This window comes from Octodon degus, unplaced genomic scaffold, assembly GCF_000260255.1.
Source record: "Octodon degus isolate 3935 unplaced genomic scaffold, OctDeg1.0 scaffold00010, whole genome shotgun sequence".
Lineage (NCBI taxonomy): Eukaryota > Metazoa > Chordata > Mammalia > Rodentia > Octodontidae > Octodon > Octodon degus.
In genome coordinates, this window is record NW_004524586.1 from 21,521,597 (window position 1) to 21,547,832 (window position 26,236).

General features: G+C 49.6%; 1 protein-coding gene and 1 pseudogene across 1 annotated transcript in view; both read right to left on the reverse strand.

Moving 5' to 3' along the window:
• Window positions 1–339: 339 nt before the first annotated feature.
• LOC101588671 lies at window positions 340–811 on the reverse strand (annotated as a pseudogene).
• A 5,415-nt stretch (window positions 812–6,226) lies between these two features.
• The window catches only part of Htra1 (HtrA serine peptidase 1), a 54,611-nt gene continuing 34,601 nt past the window's right edge, over window positions 6,227–26,236 (reverse strand). The window contains exons 5-10 of the mRNA XM_004625746.2: window positions 14,012–14,206; window positions 12,990–13,022; window positions 11,699–11,813; window positions 9,875–9,932; window positions 8,423–8,518; window positions 6,227–6,947 (exon numbers count right to left, since the gene is read on the reverse strand). Coding sequence (XP_004625803.1) covers window positions 6,779–6,947; window positions 8,423–8,518; window positions 9,875–9,932; window positions 11,699–11,813; window positions 12,990–13,022; window positions 14,012–14,206 — 666 coding nt within the window. The 3' untranslated portion in view covers window positions 6,227–6,778. The remainder of the gene's footprint in view (window positions 6,948–8,422; window positions 8,519–9,874; window positions 9,933–11,698; window positions 11,814–12,989; window positions 13,023–14,011; window positions 14,207–26,236) is intronic.

Below are 26,236 nucleotides of genomic sequence, written 5' to 3' on the forward strand. Positions count from 1 at the left end.
AGCTCTGAGCAGTGGGAAGCCTGCCTGCCTCTGAGAGCACAGGTCCCTCCTAGGGGACCGACCCATGTATAAGTTCGTAATTTTACAGCAGCTGTAATATTGATATCAATATTAAAAGCAAGTTTTACATTACAATCAAAACTACAAAAGGCTGGAAGAAGAGACCCAGTGGGTGATTCAGTGGGTGAAGCTGTATGCCAGGGGCAGGAATGGAGACAGCACCTGCCCAGTTCTCCCAGGCAACTGGTGACTGTAGGAGTGACTCTAGATTTGCAGAAGATGTGAATGAGTTCTTGCCAAACCAATCCCTTCCTTTCTGCAGAGCCACAGGGCCACTGCTCAAGAGGGTACAAACTTCTCGGCTTGAGCGCCAACCCTTTTCTCATATTCCACTCTGCTGGGACAGTGTCCTGTAGGCCTCTGCTCGAGCTGGGTCTTGGCTATTTGGTTCATTTAGAAGTTCCTGTGCTCCTAATGAGATCTGTGTGGTGGCTGGTCTCCAGGATTTGTCCCCCTCCAGGAGTGACAGGCACACTGTGCCCACAGATACACATTCAGGTGGAAGAGTGGTGGCTCAAATTTTGGGAGTGAGGCTGGATAACCACCTTTGAAAAACATCTGAGCTTGAACAAGCCTCCTTCCCAGGGAGCCCCCTGCTTTCCTGGGTGGGACTGGGCACTCCCAGTTCATCAGTTCACTGCACCATCGGGATTCTGGGTAGGGCAGCCAAGAAGCCAAATGCGTGCTCTTTCCACCAAGCTTTTCTTCCCTGGACAAGTTTGCTGAGGGTGATCCCTGACATATTCAAAGTCCCCAGCTTGGCCAGAGGACTGCGGCCGAGCCAGGTCGCTCCATGGACTGCAGGTGGGAAAGCAAAAGGCCATGGGTAGGGAACGAGGATGCTGCGGCTGTTACAGAGGTGGTGGTGGGCGAGGGCTGCAGGCTGTGAGGTGGTGAAAGTGAGCGGTGAGAGGAGGCATAGGAAGGAGGTGGGAAGCCTAGAGCCTGGTTGGCCACAGCGGCGACCCTGTAGCTGGACCTGAGGGTGGGGTGGGAGTAGCGCAGGGAGGCCGAGAGGCCCTGGCTCACCTGGAGGCCGTGACCCAGATGGACATGTCACCTGCTCCTTTTTCACTGCGTTCCTTTTATTAATGTTCCTCTTGCTCCCTTGGGGCAGCTCATGGACATGAAACCCACTTTCACTGTCCCCCCTCTGACCATGCACAGAAGCCTACCATGCCTGCCAGACGGGGCCCTCGAATGCGTCCCAACACAAACTGCTGCCCCATCTTCTAGACCAGTGACAAGGGTACACAAGGAGAGATTTCTCAGAACCGTCTCAGAACAGGGACCACCACCACCCTGCTGCCCACGGTTCTGATGGAGGGTGGCGAAATGACTCATCTTAAGCCGATTCTGGGCTGGAAGAGAGGAGGAGCAAGATGGGGCACAGTGAGGACAGGATCCACTTGGCTGCTCTTCAGACTCCCCCAGATGTAAGCAGAGATTCTTCACCTCCAGGTAGGACAGGGATGGAATGTGAGTTGGTGCTTGAGCCTGCTGACAATATCACCTTTGTCCACCCTTTGCCTCCGGGCTCTCTAAAGAGCAGGGTCTCTATTCCAGCTTGTAAGATCTACGAGTCATCCGAAGGCTCTTGCTCAATTCATGTAGCAATCATAATTTGGCAACATGGAGCTGTTTTAGCACTAACAGCCCTGTGATGGAATGCCAGCAACTAGCGGCTCTTTGGGTATTAAAGGCTTTCTTTGCTGCTCTGAGCCAGAAGCCCAGTGGCGGGGCTTGGGAACTCTGAATTCTTTGGGCCCTTGGAGCCTGTGGCCCCCAGCTATTCTGTGTGCTCTGTCTCTCCCTGAGTTAGCTGCCCTTAGTATTCCCAGCACTGGCTGCTGGTGGCGTTCAGTACCAGTGTCCTTTGGTGTTACCAGCGCAGCCTGCTCCACTCCAGTTAGAAATCACAAATAGGACTCTTCCATCCAGGGGAGGCTTTGTTAGGACTTCCCCTTCTTTGTTAGGACTTAGCCCAAAGGGTAACAGCACAGGCTGAACCCACAAAGGAAAGAAAACCGGTGGGCTCATACACACTTAGCACCAGACTTCCTGCTTGACCTTGCAGGACAGAGGGGTCCCTCACTGGCATAACTCAGGAGTAGAGGTGTGGAATTATCCAACAGCTGCACAGTGAAGCATCTGTAATAAACTCCAAGCGTGAGGCAGCTGCAGTCAGCACAGGATACCTATGCACTCGGGCTGGCTGCCAGGCATTGGGGGCAGCTGTGGAATGAAAGGCCTTCTGGGGGCTCGGTGTGGTGGCACACAGCTGGGAACCCGCTACATAGTGAGCTAAAGGCCCGCCTGGAATGCACAGTGAGACCCCATCTCAAGCCACCCCTGACATGCGGGGGAACATGGGGCTCCTCTCTCCTCGTTGACAGCCAATGCCAGGCCACACCCAGAATCAGCACATGGCCAGAGCAACTGAGAAGACCCCGACGTCAGTCCTCCCGCAGCACCTTCCTTCACACTGCATCTCCTACTCTAGCCCAGGGCTTCAGACAGTGCCTCCCAGTGATCTCTGCCAGCACAAACCATAAGAAAAGCCACCCTGGTGCTGCTGGACCACTGCTGAGGACCACCTTCAGAGAAGAGAGCTTTCACAGTAACCCTGAACCGGAAGTCCAAACAGCAGACACTTCCCCTGCTATGCCTCCTCAAGGATTGGCCCCGAATGCAGCAGTATCGGTTGCAACAGGGCCAGCTCTGTGACAGCCAACCAAACTACCACCCTCCAAGGCTGGAGCCTAGCGCGTTGACCAGTGGGATCATATACCATTACAAGTTCCAAGGAAAACACACGCTACTCTCTGCCACCACACATGAGTATTTTCTCCAGAACTCAGATGGGCAAGGGCAAAACAGTACTTAGGGTTCACTTAGGACCAACTTGTGTTTTTAAAAAGATGATGAAGGCCCGGTGGCCCTGTGCAGATGCCATGGGCTCAGGTCGCTTGGGCTCAAGTCACCATTCTTACTCCTTGTGTGGCCACAGCAAGGTGCCTTCAGTGTCATTTGTCACTTAGTGAAAGGTAAATACATATCCTCAGAGCTGCTCTGAAAGTTAAATGAGCTAATAAATATCCAGTGCTCAGTGCAATGTCTGACACAGCACCAGAATGATATTAGCTAATGTTCTTGTCACTGAAGAGCAGAACCATGCAGGCGAATGGTGAAAACAAGAGCCACTGTATTCAGCTCACCTTCATGTGCCAGGATGCACTATTATTACTCCTTATTTTACATAGAGGGGAACTAAGACTCATTAAGAAAGAACTTCTTTAAAAAAAAATATTTTATCTATTTGCCACAGAGTCTCACTACGCAGCTCAGATTGGTAGTGATCTTCCTGTCTCAGCCTTCCCAGTGCTGGGATTAAAGGTGGGTGCCAGCACACCCAGTTTTGGTCACCAGCATGGTGCACCTGGGATTCCAGGGCCAGCAGGGCATGTAGTGCTAAGGATCGAACCCACATCCTTGTGTTTGCCAGAGAGGGACTTAGACCACCAAGCTATCTCCCCAGTCCAAGATTAAGAGAACTTCTTGATGATAGCCATTCCTTCTGGGGTGAAATGGAATCTAAGTGTTGTTTTAATTTGCATTTACCAAATGACCAATGTTGTTGAACATTTTTCATGTATTTATTTGCTATGTGTATTTCTTCATCTGAGAAGTGTATATTCATCTCAGATGCCCATTTTTGAGTCTTTGAATTTTAGGGCTCTACTTTTTTTTAATTCCTTATATGGTCTAGCTAGAAATCTTTTGTTTGAAGGACAGTCAGCTAAAATTTTTTCCCAGTTTGTGGGTTTTCTTTTTACTCTGTTGATTTCTTTTGACATGCAGAATTTCTCAAAAAGATGAGACCTCAGTGTCGATTCTTTGAAGTATTTCCCATTCAGTTTGGGTTTTGTTCATGAACTCTCTACCTACCCCTATGTCTTCAATATTTTTACCTGTTTTCTCCTCTAGTAGACTTAGTATTTCTGCGAAGTCAGCCAGTAACAAATGCTGGAGAGACTGAGGGGGAAGGGAAGCCTTCTCCACTGTTGCTAGGAGTGTAGACCAGTACAACCACTTTGGAAATCAGTGTGGAGATTCCTCAAAAAGTTAGGATTGGAGGTCCCATTCAACTCAGTTCTTCCCCTCATGGGAAGAACTAGTATTTTTCCAAAATAACTGAAAACCTCATGCCATAGCAATACATGTGCATCCATGCTTACAGCAGTGCAATTTGTCATGGCAATGGATAAAACAAGATGTGGTATTTTTATACAATGGAGTATTATTCAGCTATAAAAAAGATAAGCTCTAGGCTTTTATAGGTAAATGGATGCAACTAGAGACCATACTCAAAAGTGAATGAAATCAGAACCATATGTGCAAACATCATATTATCTCACTAGTGTAAGAACCTGAAAGAGTAAATAAAATCTGAAAGGTACAATAGATACTATGAAAGGGAAAGAATCTATTCAAAGGGAAGGAACAACTGGGATGAAGAAAAGGACAAAGGAAGAGAATGTATGATACAGGAGAGCTTGGATAATGGTACTGTTGATTTCTGTTGGTCTACTTAATCTTTTATTTGGATGCAGTTTGGACTCACAGCAATCCTCCTGTCTCAGCCTCCCTAGTGCTGGGATTATAGGGAGGCCGAGTATGGCATGAGGTACCTGGGATCAAACCTGGGTCCTTGTGCTTGCCAGGCAGGCACTTAGGCTGCCAAGCTATCTCCCCGGCCCCTCTGCTGGTCTACTGAAAGAAGCAATTAATGCTTAAATTTTTTTCTCCTTTTTAATTTCATATAACTTCTGTTTCTTACCAATTTTGCATACTTATATCTGGTAATCTAGACAACTAATTTAATTCAACATTATGCAATATAACAAGCACTGTTAAATTCCTATTTTGTTTAGTGAAATTCTATCATTTTTAATGTGTTGTTGTTTTTAGTATTTTTTATTCTCTTTTAAAAAATAAAAAGAATAAGAGGACTCGTTGGTTCCTGCCTAACTCTTTAATATCATCCAAGCAGAGAACAAGGGGCAGCCCGGGCTACAGCAGGTCACAGTGTGGACACAGGCTTTGCTTCACAGCACTGCTTCTGCATGTAGCTTGGGCCTTTGGCCTTCCACACCCTTCCCAGACACAGAGTGGACCTACACACCCCTGGCTGCAGGAAAGATTAAGCTTCAGTCTGGAGAACTGGACCTCCCACCCACACTAGGCCTCTCTCCCACTGCTGACCACTACACTGCCTCTGAGCCTCAGCTCTTGATATTGACAGTCTCACCTTTGGTGTGTGCTCACTACAGGGACCTAAGCCTGTGCACACTTCCAAGCTGAGGTTTTGCAATAGTCTTCTTGGGTCCAGCTTTCCAAACTTTCCAAAAACTTTCCTGGAGAGAAAGGCACCCTACAGCTGCATCTGTCCAAAGACATTGAGGGAGCCCACTTAAAGCCTTGGAGACTGAAGGCCTAGTTCTTATTTCCAACTTGGGACAAATCAGAGTAGTTGCAGCCCTGTGTATTCTGGGGACTCAGAATAGGCTGGTTCTTGGTCTTCTAAACCATCTGCCTCTCAGGAGGAGAACTATTTTCCTGGGTGAAGCTCAGGGGAGGGAGGCCCTGTGTCCATCCTGCTCTGGCTGGCCTTCTACACTTGGCCCAGTGCCTGGTCCAGAGCAGAGGCCCAGAGAACCTTTGTTAACTGATTGTATGATGCGTGGGGTCAACAGACTCAGTCAGTTTGAAAAGCTCCAGATGCAAATAGAACTGTCCTCAAAGCCTAGTTCAGAAAGTCATGGAAGCCAGGCGGAGTTGCACAACACAGGCAAATCTGCTGGGGATGATTCTAAAATAACTTGTACGACTGAAAGGTCAACTTTGCATGGACAATGTGGCTTAGTGAGGAAACCACTGACACCATGCTCATTTCCAGTGACTGCAATTATTTGTCAAAAGAAGCACACCATTTGATCCCTGGTACCATATGCCACACCGGCCCCACCCCAGGCCATACCAAGGGTGGTGTGTGCCTGTAATCCCAGTGCAGGGGCGGCTGAAAACAAGAGGATCACTACAAGTCTAAGCTGTGCAGTGAGACCCTGTACCAAATACATTAAAAAAAGAGGAAGAAGAAGCACAACAGACAGAAATGTATGAAGAAATATTTTATTAGCTCAAATTCAAAGTCATCGTACTTTCCGTTCCAAACAGAATCCTAAAAGAAGCAACTTTGGCCGTCTCAGAAGCCAACGTTCAACCATCTGTGGTCTCGGTGCATCAGCCTCCTCTGGGCTCTGACTTGGAGCAAAGCATAAACAGGCCCGGTACCACTCTGGCTCCCAGAGCTTCCCGTTATCTATGCATTGCATCAAATGCATTAGTGGGGCTAGGATGATGACCCAGTTAAAAAAGGAGACAATGTTGACTAAGCAGGAACAGCCCAAGCTGGCTAGAAAAAGCACGCTGCATACATAGGGTATGGAAGGGCGGAGCTTCTGCCTGCACATGGCAACATTACACTGGTTTCACCTGCAAACTATCAAGAAGGTTCTGTCGGCCTAGGCGTTTCCACCGAATGAGCAAAATGGAGGTCAAAAGTCCTTGGGTGTCCTCTGCCAGCAGCCCAGAGTTCTCACGCATTGTCCACGGGACAGTCTCTCAGGGAAACATGAAATCCAGCTCATGCCTCTGCCTAGGGGTCAATTTCTTCAGGAATCACTGTAATCATGATGTCTTCATTGCCCCTGCGGACGACCATGTTCAGGGTGCTTTCCTTTTTTATGACGTCACTGACATCATTGGCAGACATCACTGACTGTCCGTTGATGCTGATTATGACGTCATTTTCCTTGAGGCCGCCCCTACAACAAAAGGTGAAATGTACTGGTCACGTCTCCATTCCTCCTGAGGTGACTTTATATGAAGAGAGGCACAGCTCAGAACTAAAAAGCACAGAGCAAGCATGGCTGGGTGGTGTTGACAAACTTGGGAGAGAGTGCTTTAAACTTTCCCTTTTGAGAGATTTAGGCCAAATCATCAATTGTGTCCATTGGAAAAACACCTATGGCACTTGGGTGACATCACAATGGACTAATCCCAAGGAAGGCGAGAACTGCCAAGTATCATCTGCTACATACGGCGACCATGGCCAATCTGCTTTGATGGGTAGTACAGCTCAGAGGGGAACAGCTGGGTGCTTCTATTACACACTTCCTTCGTGGCACTAGAGCTAACCACTCTACAGAAAACCATTATAGGCTGTTTGTAATGGGAACACTTGGGTTCCACTAAACACCTGAGGACACTGAAATCTGCAGTTCATACAACTGTCCCTGTCACACAATACAATCATTATGATGGAAATTTTCTGACCATGTAAGATACAAAAACTATCTTTTCCCTACAAGTCATAACAAAGCTAGCAGGCCAGCTCTGGCTCCCAAAGCCAGAGCTCACTGATGACCCCCTAGTTCAACATTTGTCTCTGGCTATTCTGTCACTACAGGTCACAAGTCCTGATTTTTGGCTGAGCTGCTTCTTTCATGTTATTCTGATGTCACCCGAATTATTTTGCTAAAGCTGTTGACAGGTGTAGCCTATTTGGTTACAGACATAGAAAAGACTGGGAGAAGATTGGTCCTAAGGCCTGGAGAACACTGCTCCATCAGCCCTCTCTCCCAGCCATGCTACCCAGACGCCTAGTGGGCCTGCTACTGCTCTTCTCATCTGGATGACCTCAAGCAAAGCAAGGATATGCACATGTGTGTATGTGTGTATATGTGAGAGACAGTCAGACAGTCAGTCAGACAGACAAACAGACTAGGGATGAAGCCCAGGTCTTTGCACATGAGAGTCAAGTGTTCTATCGCACAGCCAGAACCCCAGACTTTTTAAAATTTTATTTTGCAACAGGATCTCACTAAGTTGTCCAGGATAGCCTTGAACTGAGACTTGCCTGCCTTATCCTCGGGAGCACCCAGGATTCACAGGTATGTGCCACCATGTCTGGTCCAGAACAAGGCCTTCTGAAGGCGAGAAACACCCTTCTGTGGACAAACCCAGGGCCCAGGCAGGTCAGAAGTGACCAGAGATATCCAACTACATGTGTCAGGAGTGGACACATCTGAACCAACAGAAAAAGAACACTGCTTTGTGCGGCTACATATGAGGAAAAGAAGGCAGGTGTAGTGGCCCATACCTGTACTCCCAGCATTTGGGAGGTTGAGGCAGGAGGAACACTGAGTTCAAGGCCAGCCTGAACTACATAGGGAGACTCTGTCTCAACAAACAAACAAATAAGACCCATATTAGGAAAGAGAGGACACTTCTCACTCACGCTTCGGCTGGGGTGTCGGGAATTACTTCGATGATATACGCTCCCGAAAGCACATCTGGAAAGTCTCGGTCGTGATCTTTCAGCTCTTTGGCTTTGCTGCTCAGGAGGAAAGGTGTTCGCATTAATATGAAGCACCAACAGGCTTTCCTTTACTGGTGCTTGGCTCTTAGGAAGTTCCCTTCCTGTCCCTGGGTCCAATATAAAATTCCTCTAAGAGTTCTGATTCTACTTTAAAATTGCCTGCCTCTTAGAGTCAAAGGTTTACTATGTAATTGTAGAGATACACTTTAATTATAATTGGTATTACCATTCTTTATTATTAGTTAATAATAGGTACCACTGAAGGATCAGTGAAATATAATGGTTGGCCTAGTTTATAGTCATGTATATGCCATCTGCAAGCTGTGTTACGTTGGGCACCTGCTCGACCTCTCTGAGCCTTTGTTTCTTCAGCTGCAGATTGGAACTAGCAACAGGGCTCTATAGGATGAGCTGGTATAGGGGTAAGAGGGAGCTGTCTAGGTAAGGTGCTCAGCCCAGCGCTGGCACAGAGTAAGCACCTGGCAGTGACTGTGGCAGGTGAGCACCACCTCTGCTTGCTGATCCAAGACCCTGTGCTGTTATAGGTATCCTGGAGAAGACACTGAACACTCAGAAGCTGCTGCCAGGGAGCACAGCAGGGGGGCGAATACCCCAAAGAATCCCCCCCACCCCCCAGGCCCATATGCTTCCCCTGCACCTCCATCTCTCCTGGCTCCAAAAATAACCCATGTGGTTTTTTCCTTGGCAAATCATCCCATCTTCTGGAACACTGGGAAAGGCACCACCACCCACAACACGTATCAAAATGGCTCAACCTTTGGATGTCACTTAATAATTACAATAATTTACAGTGACGTATCTGTCAATCTATTCTGTTCCCTACCCACTCGGCCTACGACAGTTCAGCCATGCCAGCTGGATCGGTCACCAGAACTCATGACGTCACCCCTATTTTTCACCCAGGCTCACACTGCAGTAAGTCACTCCCTGGCAACCACAGGCAGCAACTTCCAGCAGCTCAGGAAAACAAGCCCATCAGTCATCAGGGCTGTCAGCGGGGCCTGCCCTGGCATTCCTGCAAGAGGCAGGTGCTCCAATGGCTGGACAGCCATGGTGGGGCACTGCTGGAATGTGGGTTTCAAAAGAGCAAGGGCTGCAAGAAAGGTGTGAGGGAGCTGGAGGGAGCCAGCCCCTCTGCCGTCAGACCAGCCTTTAAATAGGACAGTAAAACCCTCCTGGCGGCCAGATGCAAAAACAAAGACAAAGAGTACAATAAGAGGCCAAGGCCAATGGTCTCTCACAATCTAGCAGAAGCTTTGATATCTGAAAGCAGTTTACAGCTTATTGGGGTGGGAGGATGTGAAGTTCAGGTTTGAGTGTAGGGCAGACCTACGAGTCCTATTTACCCACCTGGATGTAAGCGACATCATTCGGATACCAATATACTTCTTCTTGGTGATGGCTTTGCCTGGCATGACAACAGAGGGACAAGCGGTCACCCCATGAGGTGAGACTGGCAGAGAGCTGGGGTCCCGATACTCCAGTTTGCAGCAGGAGCTCAGGACCTCAGGGGGACACCCTGAGGCTGCAATGCAGTCCTGGGTTGGATCCCTACCTGCTTTGAGACGTTCCAGGAGTCCCGCCAAAACCCTAGGCATGACGCCACTTTCTCACTGTCTCATGCTGGCCTCTGCCCTTCTCCAGGCTGTCTCTCTGCACCATGCACAACCAGAATGGACCCCTTTGCTCCAATTCCACTGCTGCCACCCTAGTCTACAGCCGGGACCTCCCTCTTCATGGTACAGAAGTGAACTTTCAAAGACATCAGCCAGAGTATGAACTTCTCTATCCCCAGTGCAGGTAAAATGCACCGAGGCTCTAGTAAGCCTTGCTCCCCAGCCCTGGCTGGCTTCCCAAACCCGTCCCATATAGTACACACAGCTTCTGCACCCCCGCCCCCATGGACCACTGCCAAGGCCCCACGTACTCCTTCTCCACTTGATCTACTGCCTCTGTCTGCAGCGCTGCCCTCGCCCTGCCTGCTGGCTCTGCAGGCTGCAGCTTGGGAGGCCTCTCAAGGCCATGCTGCTTCATCGGTCAGCCTCTCGGTCACTCTGTAGTCATCTGCCATGCCTCCTTCTCTTGGCAGACTAGCTGCTGTCTGACATTATCTTATTAGGCTACTTACTGCCAGTCTGTCCCCCATCAGAACACAAAAATCATTCCTGCAGGGGCTCCGTGGAGCAGCCCACTGCCCAGTCCCCAGGCTAACTCAGAGCAGAGCCATGAACGTCTGCAGAATGAATGATCTCTGTGAATCTCAGCTCTTATCAACAAAATGAAATTAATAATTCCTTCCTAGTGCAGCCAAGGCATGAAGCAATACAAACGAATAATGAAGAGAACACACAGAAGTCATAATGGCTTAAGCTTCATACATATTAGACTGAGAACTATGTGAAATTCCCACGATGGTATGACAAAAATGGTCATCTATCTGTGCCTTAAAATCAAGGGTTTTTTGGTTTTTTTTCTTTTCTGTATTTAGTATGGGGTCTACAGTGTCTCACTAAGTAGATCAGACTCCTACTGATTCTCCAGTTTTCAGCCTCCCAAGTGCTGGGATTTCAGGCGCGCGCCACCACGCCCAGTCACAATTGCTATCTCAGCATGCCCTGGAGGCAGGGCTGGCTAGCACATCAGGGATCAAACCCTCCCCCCACCTCCATGCCCCCATCCCTCCCCCTCCAGCTCGGGGCTCTGCCTAAGCAGGCACATTAGTCTGCTGAGCTATCAGGCCGGCCCCTGCAACCAAGGGTTTTTACCAGAGATGGCGAAACTTTTAGAGCTTTCAGTGTTACAAACAGCCTGCGGTTGCACCCACGCCCTAGGTTTGCCACCACCCCTGGCTTGTGCTACACATTCCCTTTCTCCTTTTTTTCTTCTCTCCCTTCCTTTTGTTTTTCTTTCTTCTTTTTTTTCTGCTGCTAGGGAGTGATTCCAGGGCCTAGCATATGATAGCCAAATGCTCAAACACTGAGCTACATTCCCGACCCTTTTTGTAAATTTTATTAGGAGACAAGGTCTCACTACATTGCCTCAAACTTTCAATCCTCCCGCAAAGTGTGCACCACTGTCCCTGGCTCCCTTTCAGCTCTTGGGAGGCAACCCCTTCTCTAAGTTTCCAAAGAATAGCTAAGCCTCAGGACTTGCTCTCCAAACCCCCTTGCTTACCTTTTGCCTGCCGATCATGGGACTCAGTTAGGAATTTTTTAATCTTATCAGAAGGGATTGCGAAGGAGATTCCTGCTGTCACCTTCAAAGTGTTGATTCCAATCACTTCGCCATCCTGAAAAGCAACATGGACATGGCTCACTGAATCTAGGAAGGGTAGCAGCAGGTGAACACTAGGAGAGAGCGCAGAACAGGTGAAAGACGTCTCTGAAAAATGCTTGAGGAGGTAGAAATGTGAGCGACCCTGATTTGATCATTACACTATGCATAAGTATATTTTGAATCATTGTATGATGAGTCACCCTATAAATCTGTAAAGTTAAAATAATAAAAACAGAAGTCTGTGGGCTATGTCAGAGAGTGCAATGGAAGCGGCAGCAGGAAGCTCCAGGGTGGTGGCAAGAGAGCAGTGGGACACCCGGGCAGCTCAGCTTTGCTTGGCTTCCAAAAAATTGATAAACACTGCCAATTGGAACCCAGTAGTCACCTCGCTGTACACCGATAGTTGCAGAAGATCCAATATTTGCTTCTTTTATCCAAGCTATGTTTCAGAATCTCAGTCCTTAAGGAGCTCCTCCACCCCTTCCGGTGCTTCTGTTTACAAAGGCCTTGAGTTGTCTGCTGAGGCTGGGAGAAACCATCCCAGAGCCTGAGGCCAGGACAGCACAGCTCCATGGGCAAGGTGGGGCTGGGGACATGGGGATCAGGGAGGGGCATGGTAGAGGCTTCTGTGCTGGGCGAGGAGGCACTTGCTAAAGACAACATAGGCCTTGCCAAAGACAGCCTCAGTTTCCTCAACAGCCCACAGTCTATGACCCAAAGGCTTTACTTTTTACCTGTAAGTATGCAAATATAGGAGACTGAGCTAAACTGGCTCTGAGTGGGCAACTCCTCTGCATTCCAGATGTCTTCAGGGAGGCACCCTGACCCCCAGAGAGCGCACTGCTGAGCCAGGCCAGCTTTTCTCCCCTCGATGCCCTGAAGGCCTGATCTGGAGGAAGCGCTGCCCTGCTGCAGCGCACAGCGCTGCTGCTTGCCTTCTGCCCGGGCCAATCTGAGCTCCACGGCATTCATCTGCAGCTCTGGTCTAATGTCCCCTAGCCCTTGATTCCTTCTAGAAAAGTCCAGTGTGTGACAGCAAAGATACAATGCGATTCCAGGGCTTCTTTTGAAAGAATTAGATAATGCCTACTGGCAAGCTCATATTGAAAAAAGAAAAAAAAAAAAAAAAGGCGAAACAAAACAGCCTGTGCACAAATGAAAACAAGACATAGACATTGAAAGGCCTTACCAGGTTTACTAAGGGGCCTCCAGAGTTTCCATACTGAAATTAAACAAAAATAAAAATGTTACAGTTGGGACATAACATGGTCCAAGCTACGTTCGTCCCGGAAGCATGCTGAACACTGTGCATGGTTCTTCCCACAGATTTGTTCTTGCTGACCCAATAACTGGCTGGAATAAAAAGACCTTGCCATTTTGAGAAAGTCTGAAATGTGACATAAATGGAAAGTTTTTGGCTCTGAAGCCAGAGGCCTGACAGGACCTAGCACTTTCTCCTGGGATGAGGCCGGCAAGCCTCTTGCTCGAAGATCATGGTACTTAGGTCTCACAACCCCCTCTGAGGGACCTTGCTGCTGGGGCTGGAATCCACATGGTTTATTCTAGTTCCCAGACTTCAAGCAGATTACAAAAAAAGTTGAGGGCAGGGGGCTACAAGAGGCAACAAGTATACAAAATGCAGTGTTTCTTATTTATTAGACAGATGTGGAAGATGAAAAAAAAAAAAAAAAGAATGCTTCTCAGAAACACCAATCCTTTGGGGACAGAGCTGAAGGGGAAAAATGAGATGTTCAAGAGATTAATTAGGGAAAGTCTTGAAACAGTCCCCAGCTCCATAAGGGAGCCACATGGCATGGTGCAGGCCCCATGCTCTGCCTCTGGCCAAGGACTCTGGTCCTCGTAGCTGGACTCACGCCCCCTGGAGGATGCTCTTTCCTGCCAGAAAGGGAGGGCTCCACATCCTCACTGGTCCTGAAGGGTCAGTGGACTGATGAAGCCTGCTTGGGAAGGACAGAAGACCTCCGCTCAGCACAGCCTTTAAAAAACTTAGGCTCCCTTTACAGGAGTGGCAGTGAATGCTAACGGGGCACTGACCACCTTTGGTGTCCTCTACTTTAGGGGTTCAAAGGGAACCTCTTTGATAATACTATGGGGATCCTAACCTGATTCCAGCTCCTAAGCCTAGCTTTCCTCTGGCAAAAACCCGCTGCAAGACCCAGGTAGTAGAAGAAAGGACAGCAGGCAGCTCACGTTGATGATGGCATCTGTCTGGATGTAGTCCATGTCGGAGTTCCGCAGTCCAAGCTCTTTGCCCCCTCGCTGGGTGGTGCTGACGATCCCAGTGGTGACTGTATTTTGAAGGGAAAACGGACTCCCAATGGCGACCACGAACTCTCCAGGCCGCAGCTCCGAGGAGCGGCCGAGCAGCAGGACGGGCAGCTTTCCCTGCAATCACAAGGGCAGCCTTGTGTAACTGTACAAGCTGCACCAGGGCACAGACACAACAGCACCCTGGGGAGCGAGGGACCACGAGGAGACACCAGCCCTGTGGGGCTGAGCTAAGGGATAACATCTCCTTCTTGGGGCCTGGAAGTCTGCCATGACCCCTGCACTAGGAGCTCTCTCGCACAGATACTGAGGATGGGATGCACGTCAAGGAATAATACTAGAGGAGGTGATAGGAGGCTGTTCAGGGTCTGATCACAATTAAGCTACCAGCACAGACTCGCTCTGATACCTCCAGAGCAGATGGCTGAGGCCATGGATTTAGGACTGGGGTAAGCATATCTGGGGTGGCTTGAGAGAGGAGCCTAGGAAGGATCCTGAGCCTGTGGGACTCCTGCCCCTCTATTCACCCTGGCCTCTCCCAAGTCCCAAGGGTCTGGGGAGACCTACAGGCAAAGAGCTGCACTGCTGGGTGGAACCAGTCCAGGGAGCCCCATCACCACTGTCTATGGAAGCTGCACAGAGCCGGGAGTCTCAAACAATCTTCAGAATAAATCGGGACCCCATCAAAATCACCCAGGAGTCACGGGGGCTTTAGGACTGGGGAGAATGGCCGGAGGCCTCCTCACCCCTGCAGGGCTGTGGGGCCTGCTCCCTCCCCACACCATTCCCCACACAGGCCCACACTCCTCAGAGTCCAACGGCACGCACGCAGAGAGAGCTCAGCGGGACATGTTTACCCTGGGCCACAGCCAGCAGCCCCTGCCAGGAATGACTTCAGCAGTAATAGCCTGAGGGTGGGGCAGCCTGCTGATGTGCACTCAGACACTCTAGGCTGGCCCTGAGGGGCAGGCAAAAGGACAGGTGACAGAAGCTGCCTGGATGGGCTGGCCTTCCTGTCCAAAGGAGGTGCATGCTGAAGTCAAACTCAGACCAAGAGTGACAGCCCAGACACATTTTGGCCCCAACCCGGGAACCAGGTCCTGGACTCCAGGCAGGACTCATCTTAGTGATTTTAATCAGCAGGTAGCTCAAGCCCCTGCCCCTGCCCCTGCATCTGCGCCTGCCCCTGCCCTTTCCCTGTCCCTGCCCCTGCCTCTGCCCCGGCCTCCTTGGAAGGGAGGCAGACTCTGTCTACAGACTCTGTCTGTGTCTACAGAGACCTAATGACAACTCTGTTCCTATCTTCAGTTCTGAAGTCTGAGCTCAGGTCCAGATGTCGGGAAGCAGACAAACACTTTGTAGGCAGCCGTGAGGGCACAGGGGAAGGGATCACAGCCTACGAGCTGCCCATCACTGTCCTGGGAGGGCCAGGCCTCCAGGGAATGCTGACTGCAGACACCACGAGCCACAGCACCCCGTGGACAAGCCTGGCTTAAGAATAGCACAGTTGTTCACACCTGGGGGACCACACAGGCTTGGACAAGATGAACACCAGTGATGAGAGCCCAGTGAGTCTCCCCCACCAGCAACCTTCACTCCGGCATAGGAGGAAACGTGGTCACATAGTGGCCGTTCAGTCATCCTTGCACTGGACGGGCTCCAATTATCATCTCATTTTAAGTTTCTGTTCACTCAGATGTGTCACAGATTATGAGGAAAGGCTGAACTAAGCCAGCAGACACACAGGACAGGGGAGAGGGGCTTTATCACATAAATCCCAAATTTGGGGGAAAGGAGTGAGCACTCTGCCTATCGGACAAAGCACAGCAATCTTGCAACTTAGAGCAGAACTCCTCTCGGTTTACAGATGTGGAAACTGAGGCTCAGAAATAGAGACTTCTCTTAGCCAAGGAGCAGCCTGGCTCAACTGAAGGATACAACTAAAGGATACATTTGATTTCCAGCCATCAGACCTGGACTCCTAGAATGCAGCAGTTGTCATTTGAAAACATCTAATTATAGGCAGGAATCCCTGCAAAACCAGTGGCCATAGGCTGAGATGTCATCAGACCAGATTTACAGCTTGCCTGAGGCTGCGCTGCCTCGGAGGGGCCATCTGGCCTGGCTCCCTGCAGGTGCCGGCTGGCTCTGAGAGCACCAGGCCATTGGGCCCATTCACATCCACGTGGGGCCAGCGGCTATACGTACTTCAGTGGGTCACATTCCAGCTCATAATTGAGCTTTTTTACTCCATCACCGTCTAGACATGTGCTCCACGGGGACATCCGGGAGGAGACGCACGCATGGCTGGAAGGCACGACCACACTAGCCCTGACCTGCAGAGGCCGCCCGGCCCTCCAGACCCATTCGCGCCTATGGCGCCCCTGCTCTGTGTCCACAGGCTGCGTCCTGCACACCCACATCAAAGCTGGCTCCAGGCTCCTGGATGGAGACACTCTGTCTGAGGCTCCCTTTGAAGCAGCCCCAGCCACAGGCCAGGTCCAAGACACCAGTCTGTCTCTTAACAGTCACTCACACATCTCGCCATCTCGCTGGAGCCTCCCAGAAGCACACAGAAGCATGCCTGAGGAGTAGGCAGGGCAGACAGGTGCATCTCCTCCTGACAGCAGCAGAGGAAGAGAGGAGGAAGAAGAGGAGGGGGAGGCCTGCAGGGTCCCATCACTCACGCCAGGCTCAGGCTCACGCCACGGTGGGATCGGAAAGACCCAAGTTGTAGACACACACAGGATGTCACATGGGGAAGCAAGGGCCTCAGGAACCCTATCAGGTCCAGCAGCTACGCTGGGCCCACGTCCTTCTAGGACCACAGACAGTCCAGGGTGAGCCCTGGCCCTGCGGGTTCTCACAGGCTTGCTCACCTCATGGAAGGCAGGGGCCAGGGAGAACAGCAGAAGAGGAGAGGCATGTGGAAGGCAGGACAGATAAATAAGATGAATAGGAAAAAGACAAGTAGGGTCGGCCAGACAGCTCAGCAGACTAAAGCGCTTGCTTAGGCATATCACAGCAGCCGGAGTTCGATCCCGTGTACCGTGCCAGCCCCACCCCCAGGGGGCAATGAGACAGTGATTGAGACTGGGCGTGGTGGCACACATCTGTAATCCCAGCTGTTGGGAGGCTGAAAACAGGAGAATCACTAGGAGTCTGATCTACATAGTGAGACCCTGGAGACCCTGTCCTAAATACACAAAGAAAAGAAAGAAGTGAAAGCATAATTTTGCAACTATACTTTGAATAAAAACTGTGCTTTCAGGACACAAACCCAGTCAAAAATTCCTAAGGTCTTTAATCACACAATAAGCCTGGCCCATTCCTTCTCCCTATAAATTAATCTGTTCGCCTATTAAAAAAAAAAAAAAAAGGATCTTCTGTAGGGATGGGCTACAGCTGTCATCTGTGATGATCGCCACCTAGGAATGGGTCTTCTCTTTCATTTGTAGACTGAATCTCCTCTTCCCATAGAGTCATGATTTCCACAGATTTCTGTTCTCAAATCCCATACATTTGAATAGTTTGAGCCCGTTATGTGCATTCTTTTTGGGGTGTGTACTTTCAAAATTGTGACAACAAATCCTCTTACTGGCATGTGCTGAAAACTCTGCGATGTAAATCAGAAACCTGCAGCTTATCCTCTGGGGAGAGCCAGGCAAGGTTCCTCCCACCCTGCTTTGGACTCCTCCTTGGACCCTGTCTGATGACATGCAGGGAAATCCCTGTTGCTGGATGGTGTCCTCAAGTTACGCAGAACAACTCTAGGAAAGTACCCAAAATGCTCAATGCACTGTCACCCAAGTGGCTGAAGAGACAGCTCAGGACCATGTCTGAGGCCCTGGGCATGGAGTGCAGGCTAGCCATGCCTATGTAAATTACAAAATACCAGCTACAGGCAGGTTGCTAACTGCGTAGATCAATGCCAAAGCTTGGAAGACCTTGGCCCACAGCCTGGGGAAAGAAAACCTTTACTATCCATTTAGATAGAGCAAAACATAGAGGTAGGCCCCACATGAAAGAGAATACCACATATGAGGGAGAACAGAGTCCACAAGCACTCACTCGCGCCTCCTAGGAGCACAGTGCAGGGCCAGGAAGCCCACGCACCCACCCAGGCCCTCTACACTTCCTGAGTGACAGGTAGAAGCGCTGCACAAGTTAACAGGACCCACAGGGTAAAAAGCAGACAAAGTCCTCCCCATGAGCATCATCTCAGCCCACCATCTTCCACAAGAGCTGAGTATATATCAATACAGAAAATGATCTGTGTGATTCAGAGTGTTTTCGGCTAGGAATACAAAAAAATCCAGCTTAACAAGAAACCAAATAGCCATGTCCAAAAGCAGGATGGAACCAGGGTAGACATCAAAGACTCAAGAACAACATCAAGAATGAATTTCCTCTGGGTGTGGTGGTGCATGCTTATAATCCCAGCTCTTGGGAGGCTGTAAACAGGTGGATCACTATGAGTCTGAACTAGTAGTGCGACCCTGAACACCGTGTAGACCCTTCCTTAAAATACCAAAAAAAAAGTCTTCTTTCTCTTGCTCATCAACTTCAGCCTGTTCTCATGCCACCACCAGTCCAGATGTCACCTAAAGATGTAATGACACCAGGTGGACATGTGAGTCCCCAGGAACGCAAAGAAATCCAAAGGCACCTCAGAACATTGCTCTGAGTCATCACCAGGAGCATCAGCTGATAAGGGCACCCTAGATCACTCCTTGGTGACAGTGGTGAGCCTAAAATACACCCAGCGCTCTGCTCACAGGGACAAAGGCTGTAGGTGAGGGGACTGAGGTGCAGACTCCCTGGCCTAGGGAAAAGGGTTCATCTAACGGGGATGATGCTCATACCAGAACCTAACATTTAGAAAGGACTCTCATACAAATGTGTCCTTCCACACAAGTTTTATGGAATCATGGTGCAGAAGGAGAAATCCGCTCGAAAGAAAAGTAGTGACTCCAAAATATCTGTGCTGGGACACATGTCTCAGCTAAGTCCAGATGCGGGTGAGCTCCGCCTGCATCTGCAGGTGGGCATGCAGAACCTGCTCACATAGACACGTCCACCCCTGGGTCTCGTGGCCTGCACTTACCCAGACCTTCCTCCTGCTCGGACATGTGCAGAGCCCTCACACTAATGGCTCTGAGGACTGACAAGACAGGCTCCAAGCCAGCTCCCAAATGGAGGCTCCAGTCCAATCCTCCCTCCAGAAGCTCTCGCCAGCCCACTGCCCAAGGCCCAGGTGCACAGAACAGGGGATCAGCCGATAGGGAAGAGCTGCTCTGTGCTCCACATCAGTGCACAGGGAAGTCCACAGAGCAGGTGCGAAAACAGGTGACAGCCGCGCTGAAGAACAAATAAAGACCAGACAAAGGGGGCTGAGCCAGCATGTCCTCAAGGTGAAGCTCTGGCCTTGCTGTTTACCCCATAGTGTCCTTAGAAGAGTCAGACTTATCCTCAGCCAAGCCATGGCAGGCAGTAGGGACAGGCCCAGCTCAAAGCCTTTGCTTCCAGGGTCCCACAGGTACTGTGGGTTCCATGAGTGAGCTAATGTGAACCGTCCCAGAGCCTGGGCTGAGAGACACTGCGCTGATGGCTCCCCTGGGGCTTTCTGTCGGTGTCTACCAAGGTGGTACAGAGACAAGATGTGCCCATGTGTACATGCACACACACATGTGCGCATGCGCTGCATCTCACATTCCACATACTAGACATCACACGTATCCTGCTCAGCAGGACATCAGAGTTCAGTCTGAGTACTGTACTAACTGTGAGCATGAGCCACTTGATTAGCTTCTCTGGGTATCAATTTTATGTCCTCTAAAATAAGGAAGTGGAGCCTGGTGACAGTCAATGGTCACCTCTCTGACCATCAGGGTTCTTTCCAGAAGACCAACAATTCTATTACCACACAATAGTTCCATGGGTAAGATCAAAAAGGCCCTGGGGAAGTTAATAAATCTCTTAGTACACAACTTCCAGTGAGGTCAGAAGATCCTGGCAAAGTCCTACAGCAGTGAGAAGATAGGAGATTCCTGGAATTTTCTAGAGAGTGACTTGACCAACCATCCTCCAGGGAGGACCCTGTATAGCCACAGCCACCCCAGCTCGGCTTCCATCCTTCTTGTGCTCCCTTCCCTGTGACCTCACTCCCTGAGGCTTGGAGAAAGAACAGGAAAGCCAACCAATAAAACCAAAACTGAAGGAACACTGGCAATTTTTTTTTAACCTAATGACCCAAGTCAATCGCTCTTTTCTCTCCTTTGAATGGTACAAAGTGCTTCTCAGTTATAAACATATTTTGCTGCTGAATCTGCAAAATCAGCTATATCCGCCAGCTGTGGTGCACACTCATGTTCAGGGGCTGGGGCTTCCAGCCTGGCCCTGTGTTGGGTGAAGTCTGCTTCAAAGGCAGATGCTGCAACATCTGGCTGCAACTCAACTGAGTGACTCAACGAGGCTTCTGGAAACAGTTATGCTAACCTTTCATTTTCTTTAAAAAATATGCAGTGGAGGAAATGGCATATCCCTGTGCTCAGGAAGAAGCTCCATGTCTCCTAAGGAAAGGGGACTAGGTATGGAGAAGTCCTGGAAAGGATGTCCGCCTTGAGGACCTAAGGAGAGAGGGAGTGCTTGGCCCGGGCTAGTGGCACAGAAGCGGAGGAGCAGCTGAGGAGTGGTAGAAATGAGGCAGACCCCTGGGCTGGGGGCCAGATTTGCAAAGATTTTCTGAGGACTGGCCCAGTGTGAAATAAAACTCAGACCCTTTGCTCTCAAAGTAGCTTAAAATGCCATTAGAGGAACCAGCAGATAAGCCCCTCTGTTCTGATATTTTCTATTTGCTAGTTATTTTTGTCCTTCAAGCACAAAGGCAGTCATGAGAGTGGCAAGTGTAGATACCGACCAAGCCTCACAATGTGGATCTCCAGGCCATGTGTCCCACTGAGGGTGGGGACAGTACCCTCTCCTTTCCAAGGGCCCACCACTCCCACCTATATGCCATGAGCCCAAGGGCACTACCACGTGTGTCAGGTTAGACACACTAGATACTGCACGAGAAGCTTGTCCCTGCCCAGTGGCGTCAGCCTGAGCCCTGCACATGCGCCATCCCAAGATGCTGTGGGGTGTGACACCCAACGCTAACAGCCATGCCGATCCCTCTTGGGGGGGGGGGTAAAAGCAGTGACCAATGCACAGAGACAGGAAGGAAGGCTGGGCAGAGGTCTGAGGAGACCGAGGAGAGCAAAAGCTCAGAATCCAGCAGAGGGAGAGGAGCGGGAATAAGAATTACGCCTGAGCCAAGACTCCAAGCCCCTCAGTACACTCCACCTTTTCATTAGATGTCTAGTACAAAATACAAATTAATGATAAAATGAAAGCGGTGACCTCAGAACATGGGACCTTTCCAAGCCCCGGGCCTGTGAGTACCCAGCTTGTACCACTCATGAAGCTGACTGACACCGAGACACATAGAATTTGGATTGGAGAGGATGAAGGTTATCCAGGATTTCAAGGTCAAAGGTGGCTGGTAAACGGAGGAGAGGCCAGGGCAGGAGGGATCTGCCGCATGGACACTGAGATTGCTACCAATATATCCAGGGCCAGAAGCAGAGCGTTCAGTCTCCACCACTCCTGCTCCCAGCTGCCACGGTATTATCGCTGTCTAGACAGAGTAGCAGACGAGGAGGGATGAGAGGCGGTGTGGTAGGGCAGGTAAGAAAAGTGAGGCAGGCACAGGGAGAGGGAGGAGAGAGGAGACAGAGGCTGGCTGTGCAAAAGCAGAGAGGGAAAGAACGCAAAGGGAAAAGCGTAATCACCTTCCTCCTTACATTTTTTGATTACCACCACAATATTTAGTCTCTTTTAAGATATCTCAAGAAATGTCTGCCATGTCACATAGCCACTGAACCACAAAATGTCAACAATTCTCTGTGGAAGGCTACCAGGCAATGAGTGTATATATTCTGTGGCATCCAGAGGAAGAGAAACACTGCACCAGCCAAGTGTCACTTTTCTCCTCTTCATACCCCAGCCCTCTGATACACCTGCTTTTATCCACTGACCTCAGATGGTAGCTGTTGCCACTCGGTGTCTGGCCACGGCAGACGTGCAATAAACAGTTACAAGATCCACGAGGAAGTGAAGAAGTGAACAAATGAGAGTTTAAAAGAATCCCTTGGGACCCGAAACGTGGGTTAAGGCTTCGGTTAGCCGGGGCCAGGCCTTCCAGTCGGGGTAAGTGACGCTCACATGGTCTGACTTGCGTAAGGCTGCAGGTGGGGGCTGGGGAAGCTAAAGCAGCAGTCTCTGTCCCAGCAGCTGCAAATGGTGGCCGTAGGCCATGCGCCTACCGTGCGCAGAGGCTGGGCACACAGAACAGCCGCACCTCAGGACCCGATGCAGGGGGCTGAACCCGCGCTGGGGCCTTCATTACTCATGACCTCGGGCCCCGTGCAGGCCCATGAGCAGGGGCATTGCTCAGGAGACAGGGCTCTCTCTAAATTTACTTTAAAACATTTAAAAGACGTATAATCTCCTTTTCTTGTATAATCGCTTTTGTATAAAAATAATCTGACACGGTCGATGACAAAGGACACGTTATAATTAAATATATATTCATAACAAAATGTGGTCACAGGGAGGGCCAATGGTTTCTATGAGTGGCATGGCAGACAAAACAATGCGAGAAATGCCAAGAGTCACATGTTTCTGTTATCAGATTCCAGGGCCTTGTTTGACAAAAGTGACTTGTTAATTAGCATGTTTATTAGAATAATCAGTGTTATTTCTTCTTGCCATAGAAAGGTCTACATGGCTTTATGAAACAAGTTATGGGAAACTGTAGCCTCCTGCCACAAATGAGCAGGGAAACAAATCCTCTAAACCCTTGTTATTTTCAGACTCTCAAGAATTGACTACACAAGACCTTGGCTGTTTCTAGAAGATAAGCAGGTGGGGCCGGGGAGATGGCTCAGTGGAATAAGTACGTCCCTGGCAAGTGCAAGGGCCTGAGTTCAATCCCTGGTTCTGAAAAAAAAAAAAAAAAAAAAAGCAGGAATCCCAAAGAACCATGGTCAAGGAAAAACAAAATACACAGAGAAACCAGCTAACCAGAAATGCTGGCTTGTGGTGTGAAAGGTTCTAATAAACTCACTAGAAAATAAGTTTGCACTTGATCCAAGATCCAAGCCCTCCAGGCTGAAAAAAAATTTACTCCACCTATAGCTGTCCTCACCACCTGTCCTCGATGGCTGGCTCTATGACCTCCCAACTCCCTCCTCGGGGAAGTTCCCAAGCACAGTACCCCAGCTGCCCAGCTCTCGCGCCTTTTCTTCATCTTCTCTGTCTCCTTCCTCACACTTGTTGCCATATTTATCTCACTTCACCTGCTTCCCACCCAGGATCTTAAGCTTCACGGCTTTTGTCTGCTGTTGTTATATCTTCCTCAGCTAACAGAGTTTGGCCAAGAGAGATGCTCAATACAAATTAATAAAATCTGCCCGTGACCACCACTAAGCAGTTACACTCAAGAACCCAGGAATAAAAAATGCTATTAGTAAAGGAGCACCTGAAATTAATGAACAAGACCTTAGAAGATCTGGCAGACTGCTAAAGTTGGACAAGTCATGTGTAAAATAGGTGGGAATTTCAGTAATCTCCTTTCTTTCAGTATCACAGAACAGGCAAACATAAGGCTCCCTCTGCTTAATTTAGAAGACGAAAGCCCCATCTTCACCAAAGCAGCATAGTCCCTCCCAAGAGAAAGCACGAAATCCACTTTCTGTCCCTGTTTCCCTTGCTCACATAAGTGTTTCACCTTGGTTGGCTCTTTTGAGCATATTATGTCCCAGTCACTCTTAGCTCTTCTAGGTCAAGGACATCATCCACCACAAGGGCCAAAATACTTTTTCTGGGAAACACCAGAAAACAAATATTTTTGGCATCGTGGGCCATAGGGTCTCCACGCTAATTAATCAATTTTACTGGTGCAGAATCAAAGCAGCCAGAGACTCTATGTCACTGTGTTCCTACAAAACTTTATTTACAAAAACAGATGCAGGGCTAGATTTGGACTATAGTCTACTTAGTCAATCCCAGATTCTAACACATAGTCACACACTCACTAAACTGTCAGGTGACACGAACTACCCCCACTCCTGGCACCAAGTGAGGAGGATAAGAGACTTCCCAATGGGGCACATAGAAATTCAGTCCCAGTGACCCACAACTGCTTGGTCTGAACCATGAATAACAGCCTTTACCCAATTCCCTCAAAAGAATGCCCAAGTGAAAAAAGGGATTACCATATTAAGAGAAAAATATAACCAAAGAATTTCCTTAACAATCAACTAAGTTCTTGAATCTGGGCCAGAGAACACACAAGTCTCCAGTTTGGAGTTTGGGGAACTGAAATATTTCACAAAAGGAGCTGCAATCAGAACAAGAAGCCATGTCCCCATTCACCTCTGGACAAGGGCCGGCACAGAGGAGCAACAGCCAGCTTCCACTTCCAGTCTCTCATGAAATATTGATTTCCACCCCACTAAAAATGGTAAGAATCAATTCTGCAACCGAGGTCAACAGGCTCAGTGACATCTCTAGCAAATGCATTGGGAGCCCTCTGGGTTCCAGGAGAGAAAGAAGACCACAAAAAGCACAGACAGAGGGAATGTGGAGAAGAATTCAAAGTGGAAAAACATCAAAACAAAATAAAGGGTAACCATGGCGGTATAAGTATGCGTATACGTGACAGGCTCTAGAGGATGCGCAGGCTCTACACTATCTGATTCACTCTTGGACAGGCCTGTGTCTTAGTCAGCAGCCTCTGATGAGCTTGTTGCCTGAGAAGAACAGGCATGAGTCACAGGGAGCACCACGTTACCTCCCTCCCTGGCCACTGCCTGTCCCCCGAGACTCCCCAGACCCTCCTCACTTAAATAAATACAGATTCATTCCACACCAGGCCAAATTCTCAGAGCAGAGCCCCAAAAGACTTGGATGTGAAAGGCCCAGTCCCCTCACCCCTCAAGTGACCCTGCCCTGAACCTCAGGATCAAGGGCTGGCCTTCCTGCCCTGTCAGCAGTCCAGCTGTAAGCGGACCCTCTGCAAACAGTGCAGTCAGGCACTCAGAGCTGCACTTGGGAAACTTCAAACAGGTCTGTTGGGGCCACCAGCCTGAAGGTGGCCAGGGACCAACCCAGACTTGAAGGGAGGAAGAAAACCACCTCAAGCCTGGACAAGGCTGTCTCCAAATATTTACCTGGTGGTTGGCATCACAGGAAACCCTGCTGCTTCAGCAGTGCTTTGAGTTACTCAAGTCCACAGACCCACCAAGGCCCTGGCAATGCCACAGGTCCTTCCAAACTCCAGGGTCTCTGACTAAGAGGAAGGGTGTGTGCAGCCTGCCTGCTGCAACTCAATCTTGTTATCCGAGAGGGGGTAGGAGGAGGGGAGCACATCCTGGTGCTTCCTCCCTTCATTATTCCACAGCAGAGGGTCTGTCCTTCCTCAGATAGCTCTGAGACCCCACTCACTCGGATACTGTCCTGAGGACCTACTGCCCCACGACACAAACGTCCCCCTCAGACACCAGCAGAAAAGATAGAGTTAAATCAAAAAAGAAAAAAAAAAAGGGGGGGGCAGTGTGTGGTGGCTGAAGCAGGAGGACCTAAGCTCAGGCACTAGAGACCAGCCTGGGCATCAGAGTGAGATCGCATCTCCAAGTAAATGCACAAACACATAAATAAATGAACGATGAGAGAGGGTCAATGGTGACCAAGAGGTGAGGAGGAAAAGCACTGGGTGGGATGGGATCGCTGTGAGTGGTGACGCTGGCTGCTCATGTCATGTTGTGGTCAGACCTGAAAGACAGTGAGCTCAGCCCAGTGAAGAAGGGAAGGAAAGGTCCAGGGAACTGAGCCAAGAAGAGGTGCGAGGGATGCAGGGGACAGGTGAAGAAGCAGAGACAGGAGGGGCTCCATCCAGTCAGGGTGGCTCCAATAAGGAGTTAAACTCTCTTGCAAGACCAATGGCAAGGGCTGGAGAGATGGCTCAGTGGTCTAAAGCACCTACTTAGAACAAGCTTAGCAAAAGCATCAGGGACCGCGGTTCAATCCCCCAGCACCACATGC